The 9,717-nt window shown below is 39.5% G+C and overlaps 2 protein-coding genes across 5 annotated transcripts in view; one reads left to right on the forward strand and one right to left on the reverse strand.

Moving 5' to 3' along the window:
• Positions 1–941: 941 nt before the first annotated feature.
• On the forward strand, positions 942–7,321 carry LOC124390059 (akirin-2-like). 2 transcript variants are annotated; one of them, XM_046855750.1, is made up of 5 exons: positions 942–1,474; positions 1,708–1,851; positions 5,856–6,005; positions 6,348–6,419; positions 6,512–7,321. In XM_046855750.1, the coding sequence occupies exons 1-5, from the start codon at positions 1,306–1,308 to the stop codon at positions 6,520–6,522; spliced, it is 546 nt and encodes a 181-aa protein (XP_046711706.1). In that variant the 5' UTR covers positions 942–1,305; the 3' UTR covers positions 6,523–7,321. The 2 variants fall into 2 exon arrangements, with proteins under 2 accessions (XP_046711706.1, XP_046711705.1); XM_046855749.1 differs by lacking the exons at positions 942–1,474; positions 1,708–1,851 and adding exons at positions 3,876–4,450; positions 4,684–4,827.
• Positions 7,322–8,592: 1,271 nt separating this feature from the next.
• The window catches only part of orc3 (origin recognition complex, subunit 3), a 12,915-nt gene continuing 11,790 nt past the window's right edge, over positions 8,593–9,717 (reverse strand). For all 3 annotated transcript variants that reach the window (XM_046855747.1, XM_046855746.1, XM_046855748.1), the window contains exons 18-20: positions 9,510–9,626; positions 9,324–9,403; positions 8,593–8,752 (exon numbers count right to left, since the gene is read on the reverse strand). In XM_046855747.1, coding sequence (XP_046711703.1) covers positions 8,647–8,752; positions 9,324–9,403; positions 9,510–9,626 — 303 coding nt within the window. In that variant the 3' untranslated portion in view covers positions 8,593–8,646. The remainder of the gene's footprint in view (positions 8,753–9,323; positions 9,404–9,509; positions 9,627–9,717) is intronic.

Consider the following 9,717-nt stretch of genomic DNA (forward strand, 5'->3'; position numbering starts at 1 on the left):
TCTACTCAAGTACATGCTTTCGTCCACCACTGGTTACCACCAACACTTGCGTATTATTTCAAGTAAAGAGTAAAGCCCAGAGCAGATATGTCAAACTAAAGGCCCCCTGACCATTTCTGGCCTGTGGATCCATTATAATTAGCCTGTGAGGTAATATCATGTTTCTATTAGAAATGGAAAAGTTTGACTCTATGTGCGTTGCACAGTTTCTACACTTAATCCTTGAAATGATGGCCCATCTCCGACTACAGGCTACGCAAAAACTCTGTATGTTTGAAAGTATAGTGAGTTCATAAAGGCCCTCCACAGTTGCCACATGTAGTAGGTAGTAAATCCCCTACTTAAAGATGGCGATAAATACACGTATTTAGTTCGTGGAAATGTTTCTGTGCGAGATTTAATAAATAAATACATGCGTGAGAAAATTTTTTCCCATAATCTACTCTACGTGGCCACTGCTGAGGGACCTTTAAAGGCACTGTACAACTTTTCTCTGTATTGCATATAAACAAAAGCACACATGAGTCTTCTCAACGATGCACACCTTCACTTTTTCCTGGGAGATGCCCCAGCACAAAACCTAAACCCAAATCAACTGACAGAAAAGAAATGATGATTGCTTAAGCATATGTGCATAAGAGTAGAATGTACTGCTTTTACTTGCTGTTTTATTTCCGTACGTTGTTCTATATTCTCTGTATTTACTGTTCGTTAAACTTTGACAGTGTTTGATCCCCTACTTAGATCCAGTATTTCATTTTGGCCCTCTTTCTAATTTAGTTGGCCTAGACGGTAAATATGACATTTACCACAAGGCGGCGGTACACACCTTTTTGATAGATTTCCTGTGGGGAAACAAAATAGCGGCGAAGAAGAAAAAGAACCAATAATTAAGGACATCTTGGTAAAAAAAATGGTGGTGAAAGATAAACAAGCAGTGAAGTACCGTTTGCCGAAGTGTGTGTGTTGGAAAATCGCTCAGAGTCAAAAATCAACACGATTCCTTTGTGACGAAAACCGAGAACAACAAGAGAGATCGCAGGGAAGAAGAAATAAGAAGATTTTCGGACATTTGTTTGATATCGAACGAAATCTGCTTTATATAACGTCGGTAATCGAGCTCGGAAAGGCCATTGAAAGGCCTTTAAATAGCTAGCATCGCTAGCGGGAAGTTAGCTAGCTAGTTAGAGCTTTGCTAAGTAGAAGCAGCGCACGCAGCTCAGGGGCCAGGCGTTTCATTTTCACACTATATACGTGTTTTTGTTCGTATTTCGAGCTGTAAACGTATCCAGGATCCAAGCAGCCATGGCGTGTGGAGCTACATTGAAGAGGACTATGGATTTCGACCCTTTGCTGAGTCCCAGCTCGTCGAAGAGGAGGAGATGCGCCCCGGTATCGCAGTCGTCAGCCCCGAGAAATTATCTGCGTCATGAGCCGAGTGCTTTTAGCCAGCTCTCAGTATCACTCACAACAGGTCTGCTTTCTACTTTAACACATTAATACATTCTACTGTGTCACGACGGGGTTGATTTTCTTTTATTTGGTAGGATCTAGTGTACTTAGCGTTAAATAGCAGGGCCGGTCGGGTGCGTGGCGTCTAGTCAGTAAATAAAATGGCCTCTTGTATTATGCAGTGCGCTCGTTCAACTATTCAGTGTTTTATATAAATGTCTCTTTTAATGAACACCCTTGTGTTCTCTTAACCAGAGCAAATCCTTCATAACATAAAGCAAGAATATAAGCGTATGCAGAAGCGGAAGCATTTGGATGGAAGCTTTCAACAGCCTGAGGCTGGATCATCTTTCATGGCTCAGTCTCATGCATCACTCCTGAGTGGATCCAGTTTTCAAGGTAAGCTGAGATTCAGTCCTGGAGTTCATCCTCTACACTGGGTGTAGGAGAAATGGGGTATTAATACACACACTGGGTGTAGGAGAAATGGGGTATTCACATACACTGGGTGTAGGAGAAATGGGGTATTAACAAACACACACACTGGGTGTAGGAGAAATGGGGTATTCACATACACTGGGTGTAGGAGAAATGGGGTATTCACATACACTGGGTGTAGGAGAAATGGGGTATTAATACACACACTGGGTGTAGGAGAAATGGGGTATTCACATACACTGGGTGTAGGAGAAATGGGGTATTAACACACACACACTGGGTGTAGGAGAAATGGGGTATTAACACACACACACACACACACACTGGGTGTAGGAGAAATGGGGTATTCACACACACTGGGTGTAGGAGAAATGGGGTATTAACACAAACACACACACACACACACACACACACACTGGGTGTAGGAGAAATGGGGTATTCACATACACTGGGTGTAGGAGAAATGGGGTATTCACATACACTGGGTGTAGGAGAAATGGGGTATTCACATACACTGGGTGTAGGAGAAATGGGGTATTCACATACACTGGGTGTAGGAGAAATGGGGTATTCACATACACTGGGTGTAGGAGAAATGGGGTATTCACATACACTGGGTGTAGGAGAAATGGGGTATTCACATACACTGGGTGTAGGAGAAATGGGGTATTCACATACACTGGGTGTAGGAGAAATGGGGTATTCACATACACTGGGTGTAGGAGAAATGGGGTATTCACATACACTGGGTGTAGGAGAAATGGGGTATTCACATACACTGGGTGTAGGAGAAATGGGGTATTAATACACACACTGGGTGTAGGAGAAATGGGGTATTAATACACACACTGGGTGTAGGAGAAATGGGGTATTCACATACACTGGGTGTAGGAGAAATGGGGTATTAACAAACACACACTGGGTGTAGGAGAAATGGGGTATTAACAAACACACACTGGGTGTAGGAGAAATGGGGTATTCACATACACTGGGTTGTACTTTTACTTAAGTGAAAGTTTAAAGGAGCACTTTTACTTTTACTAGAGTAACATTTTACCTACTGTATGTCTACTTCTACTCAAGTACATGCTTTCGTCCACCACTGGTTACCACCAACACTTGCGTATTATTTCAAGTAAAGAGTAAAGCCCAGAGCAGATATGTCAAACTAAAGGCCCCCTGACCATTTCTGGCCTGTGGATCCATTATAGTTAGCCTGTGAGGTAATATCATATTTCTATTAGAAATGGCAAAGTTTGACTCTATGTGCGTTGCACAGTTTCTACACTTAATCCTTGAAATGATGGCCCATCTCCGACTACAGGCTACGCAAAAACTCTGTATGTTTGAAAGTATAGTGAGTTCATAAAGGCCCTCCACAGTTGCCACATGTAGTAGGTAGTAAATCCCCTACTTAAAGATGGCGATAAATACACGTATTTAGTTCGTGGAAATGTTTCTGTGCGAGATTTAATAAATAAATACATGCGTGAGAAATTTTTTTCCCATAATCTACTCTACGTGGCCACTGCTGAGGGACCTTTAAAGGCACTGTACAACTTTTCTCTGTATTGCATATAAACAAAAGCACACACATGAGTCTTCTCAACGATGCACACCTTCACTTTTTCCTGGGAGATGCCCCAGCACAAAACCTAAACCCAAATCAACTGACAGAAAAGAAATGATGATTGCTTAAGCATATGTGCATAAGAGTAGAATGTACTGCTTTTACTTGCTGTTTTATTTCCGTACGTTGTTCTATATTCTCTGTATTCTCTGTATTTACTGTTCGTTAAACTTTGACAGTGTTTGATCCCCTACTTAGATCCAGTATTTCATTTTGGCCCTCTTTCTAATTTAGTTGGCCTAGACGGTAAATATGACATTTACCACAAGGCGGCGGTACACACCTTTTTGATAGATTTCCTGTGGGGAAACAAAATAGCGGCGAAGAAGAAAAAGAACCAATAATTAAGGACATCTTGGTAAAAAAAAATGGTGGTGAAAGATAAACAAGCAGTGAAGTACCGTTTGCCGAAGTGTGTGTGTGTTGGAAAATCGCTCAGAGTCAAAAATCAACACGATTCCTTTGTGACGAAAACCGAGAACAACAAGAGAGATCGCAGGAAGAAGAAATAAGAAGATTTTCGGACATTTGTTTGATATCGAACGAAATCTGCTTTATATAACGTCGGTAATCGAGCTCGGAAAGGCCATTGAAAGGCCTTTAAATAGCTAGCATCGCTAGCGGGAAGTTAGCTAGCTAGTTAGAGCTTTGCTAAGTAGAAGCAGCGCACGCAGCTCAGGGGCCAGGCGTTTCATTTTCACACTATATACGTGTTTTTGTTCGTATTTCGAGCTGTAAACGTATCCAGGATCCAAGCAGCCATGGCGTGTGGAGCTACATTGAAGAGGACTATGGATTTCGACCCTTTGCTGAGTCCCAGCTCGTCGAAGAGGAGGAGATGCGCCCCGGTATCGCAGTCGTCAGCCCCGAGAAATTATCTGCGTCATGAGCCGAGTGCTTTTAGCCAGCTCTCAGTATCACTCACAACAGGTCTGCTTTCTACTTTAACACATTAATACATTCTACTGTGTCACGACGGGGTTGATTTTCTTTTATTTGGTAGGATCTAGTGTACTTAGCGTTAAATAGCAGGGCCGGTCGGGTGCGTGGCGTCTAGTCAGTAAATAAAATGGCCTCTTGTATTATGCAGTGCGCTCGTTCAACTATTCAGTGTTTTATATAAATGTCTCTTTTAATGAACACCCTTGTGTTCTCTTAACCAGAGCAAATCCTTCATAACATAAAGCAAGAATATAAGCGTATGCAGAAGCGGAAGCATTTGGATGGAAGCTTTCAACAGCCTGAGGCTGGATCATCTTTCATGGCTCAGTCTCATGCATCACTCCTGAGTGGATCCAGTTTTCAAGGTAAGCTGAGATTCAGTCCTGGAGTTCATCCTCTTACACTGGGTGTAGGAGAAATGGGGTATTCACATACACTGGGTGTAGGAGAAATGGGGTATTCACATACACTGGGTGTAGGAGAAATGGGGTATTAACTAACACACACACACACACACACACACTGGGTGTAGGAGAAATGGGGTATTACACACACACACACACACACTGGGTGTAGGAGAAATGGGGTATTAACTAACACACACAAACACACACACACTGGGTGTAGGAGAAATGGGGTATTAACACAAACACACACACACACACACACACACACACACACACACACACACACACTGGGTGTAGGAGAAATGGGGTATTAACTAACACACACACACACACTGACTGGGTGTAGGAGAAATGGGGTAATCCACACACACACACACACACACACACACACACACACACACTGGGTGTAGGAGAAATGGGGTATTAACACACACACATGCACACACTGGGTGTAGGAGAAATGGGGTATTAACACACACACACACACTGGGTGTAGGAGAAATAGGGTGTTAACACACACACACACACTCACACACACTGGGTGTAGGAGAAATGGGGTATTACACACACACACACACACACACACACACACTGGGTGTAGGAGAAATGGGGTATTAACACACACACACTGGGTGTTGGAGAAATGGGGTATTGGGGGTTCCCATCATCACTGTATTAACATTTCACATTTTTATTAACCATAAGGTTAATCTGTCCCCCCTTTCTATTAACAGTAAAACATGGCCAAAGCTGATATTCCAAAGTTTTTATCAGATTATAAAGCAGAAGATATAACTTGCTTCGAGATGCAGTTTGTAATACTGAATATCACTCAGGACCTGTTACATTGCCCCATACATTTCAACCAACTGTAACCTGAAGGTTTGCATGAACTGTAACATAAAGTCTGTTTTAACTCCATATTGGCGTAATGAGAACACGTATTAGTCAGCATCCATGCTCATCAAGAACATCCTATTTTACAGAGACATCCTCTGGAGCTGTTTCACCCACAAGGAGAGAACAGCCACTGTTCACTTTAAAACAGGTTGGCATGCTATGTGAACGCCTTTTGAAGGAGCGTGAAGAAAAAGTCCGAGAAGAATATGAGGAGATAATGACTTCCAAGTTGGCAGGTTTGTGTGAAATAGATTATGTATGAATCGATAAAAAAAGAAAAAAGTGCATTTCAAAAGACCAGTATTTCCTTAAGGCCTTTTTCAGAGCCTTTTAGGTTTTTACCAGATGTAGTATGTGAATCTAAACACTTTTATACTAATGGTTAAACAGCATTTAGTGAAATGTAACTGGGACTACTCCCCGTGAAGCACAGTAATTAGCATCTAAACAAAAGCTAGTTCTTTAACATATTATATTTACTCATCTGTTGATAATATTTTATTAAAATGTATCCTTTATATTATAGTACATAGTAGGATTGTGGATCTTGGTTTGATTTTGGTTTATTTTTCCTGCAGAACAATACGACACCTTTGTGAAGTTCACACATGATCAGTTAATGCGGCGATTTGAGGAACAGCCTGCTAGCTGTAAGTAACTTGCTGAATGTAATTCCCAGAGCATGTTAATAGATTTATTATACTAAGGATTATATGCTGGTTTTTCTCTCCTTTAATCGCAGATGTCTCTTGAGATGACCAGAGCATTGTCGAGATGCTGTTTGCTGCAGTTTACTGAGCTGAATGTCCGCCGATTCCACCACAGACCTGGTTTGAAATAGAACCACTCCAGTGTCACTTCATGCTGACAGTCTGTCTTTAGAATTTGTCAGTACATATTATTGTTCCTTGTGAACCTGGGTGCTTCCTCTTGTAAATGTATACGGACCTTTTATGTCTGTTTTATTCTACCAGTGGCCTACTTATAATCTGTATCGAGCCTTTTCTTGCATTCCACAATGTATTCATACACAGATACTGCAATGCTTTATTTTCTGGTCATTTCACATGTGCATAGACGTTAGTGTGGAAAAAATAGTGTGGACAAAAATCCAAAATGTTACATACCTCTTTGCGAGTATTCCCAGCGTGCTGCACACATTACAGTTTATCTTTGTTTAAAAAGCTTGATAGATCATGATTTCACTAGCCAAACCAAGTGCAGCCTGAAGACTAAACATTGTGGGTTTTAGTTGGAACGTGACAAAGCTGTTCTGTACTATACATTGAGCTCATAAAAGTGTTGCATCAATCATTTAGAGCTTTTTTTGTTGTTGTTGTTTTGCTTTCCTTTGTATTTGTAAAAACCAAGGGTGTCGAGCTCTGCTCGTGGAGGGTCACAGAATTCAGTGTTTAGAGTTTACCTCAGTTAAGACACACGATTCAACTCATTAGCCCATTACCAGAGCCTTCATATCTGCTGGGAAGGACTCAAGATTGACACCCTGGTGTACATGAAAGCATTTTATTAATAAAGACCTGTGTGTACATAATTGTGTTGTGCACTCTTAAATAATGCATGTTTATTCTTAAAAAAAAAGCCTACAACTGCCACCTTCTTTCCAGGCTCATTTTAAATGTCATTTTAACATTAATCAATTAATTCTAATCAAGTTCATATAGCAAAAGTTATATGAAATGTAGCAGTGATCACAGGTGCTATGCTGTTTACTTAAACATGTTCATGCATATGAACATCAGGGTTGAGTATATGTTAGTACTTTAGAAGTGCTAAACCTGCAGCGATATTAGTTATCATACTTGCACATACCGAATTGAACAAATGTGCATGTTCTTAGAGGGACAGAGTTGAGTGAGTGAGACTTATATTTTGGACAGTGCCCTCCAAATACCTCAAGTGAGAGCTAATTTGTCTGGTTTTAGACTTGTCACAAAGGGAGATTAGACTTATCAGACTAAACGATATTAATTCATGTGCTATATCTTGGTCAGGGATAAAGTAGAGCCAGAGCCTGTTTGAGGAAACTAGGCATGAAAATGGCATTTCCCTGAAGCAATGCCAGTCCACAAACACACCTACACTCATTCTAAGCTAAGACCAATTTAGCATAACTTTCCAAGCTCAATATTCTACTAATGCACTTTAAAAGGATAGAAATTGATATTAAATTACTATTAAATCTTAATAAATCATGTTTTTACAGTCCTATTATTTGCTTCCAATCACACAAAGTTAAAGAAAAACTATTTACTTAATATGTACCGTATATTGTAAGTTTACTACAGGTTTTGTGTAAATGCGTTTAAAGGTGTAGCTGTTGATCATTATCACAAAGAAAATTAGTCACAAATATTTGTTTTCTATATCAAACCATGTTATGTACATACAGTACAAATAAAATCAGGCCAAAAATAATGGAAACTATTTTAGAAACCCAGCTTTATAACTAGCATCTCAACTAGTGCACATACAGGCGTATAAAATCCACAAATACACCTTTAATCAAACACCACTACAATTGGTTTACATTTTCACTTTAAATACTGCCATTATTTCTATGTATTTCTGTTACGACTTCTTTTTAAATGTCTAAGGTTGAAGCTGTAACATTCATACTGTGATCCATTCTGTGAATGGGCCAGGGAAAAGGACATCTTATGCACAGTGTTTCTGGGATAAATTCCATTAAGAGCTTGATCAGGCAAGAGTGGCTACTGAAGTTGAATAAATGATACAAGGTGCAAATAAATATCAATGAAGTTTACTTAATATAATTGTCTTTGTTAAAGAGAAAAGACAATAGACATAAGAAATATCTTTATTCAGATACACATTTATCACCAAAATAATTCACCCTTAACAACCTCCCCAGGTCAGTCGTGCCACATGGTCCGTTTTCTGCTTTGTTGATTTTACAAAGCCCAGGAACTCCAGCTCAGACACCGCTTGGATGAAACGAGCACTGTTTAGTTAAAGGCACTACACATAATACAGGACTTCAAAAACTTTCAGTATAATCAGTCTTGCATGATATTGCTTTGCCAATAGGTTTATAAGTAAGATATTAATATCAATGACCTTTTTAGCAGATTTCATAATGAATATAGCTAAACAGGATCTGCAGAGCTCTGTTAGACATATGTGGAGAAAAATATACAGCTGTACAAATATAAAAGATCTATTAGAACAAGGGTATAAGTTGTATCTAAACACTTCATCATTCTGTCCAAGATCAGTGCAGACCGAGTTGGCTCCAAACAAACTTAGAATGATTGAATAGCCAAATAAATAACTAGATATTTCCATGTCATACTAATTTCACAACTTGAATAGACAAAATATATAATATGAAATTTTTAAAAAATTATGCATAGTGAATTATTACCCTGATGCAATCTGCCTATATGGGTTATAACTATCACCTTAATACAATATAAAATTTCCAAATTGTGTCCATAATATCTAATCACTTTAAAGATATGACCCACTAAGTAAGTCAATATTTATGTAGCTCATTTGTAAATAAAGGATACTGCTTGAGTTCATCAACTCTGCCATACTCTTCAGAGTCGGGGTCTTTACCATCCGCTGCTGAGGCCACTGTTGCATACGCCTAAAAAGACATTGGATGTTTTACAATGGAAATACTTAATATCCAAATATTCACTACAATCATAATTTTTTCCACAAAATGATGTCCTTCTACAATATGGACTCACCTCCAACCAGTCATACAAGTTAATGAGCCTCCCACATTCCAGATGGAGCTTGTAGGCAATGCAGATGTCTGGAGCTGCATTAGAAACTGTGCCTGCATCTGTTTTCAGACTTACATTCTGCAAAAATCAATAGCAATAATATCACTGAATTGTGAAGAGCATTGCAACAGACCAAAAAAAATTATAATATATATATATATATATATAT

The sequence above is a fragment of the Silurus meridionalis genome, chromosome 8, assembly GCF_014805685.1.
Source record: "Silurus meridionalis isolate SWU-2019-XX chromosome 8, ASM1480568v1, whole genome shotgun sequence".
NCBI lineage: Eukaryota > Metazoa > Chordata > Actinopteri > Siluriformes > Siluridae > Silurus > Silurus meridionalis.

Excerpts from the sequence above, each read along its gene's own strand:
- LOC124390059 (XM_046855750.1), top strand. The coding sequence starts at position 1,306 with ATGGCGTGTGGAGCTACATTGAAGAGGACTATGGATTTCGACCCTTTG. Across the intron at positions 1,475-1,707 it reads CTCAGTATCACTCACAACAG|AGCAAATCCTTCATAACATA; the intron begins GTCTGCTTTCTA and ends TCTCTTAACCAG. Across the intron at positions 6,006-6,347 it reads AATGACTTCCAAGTTGGCAG|AACAATACGACACCTTTGTG; the intron begins GTTTGTGTGAAA and ends TTTTTCCTGCAG.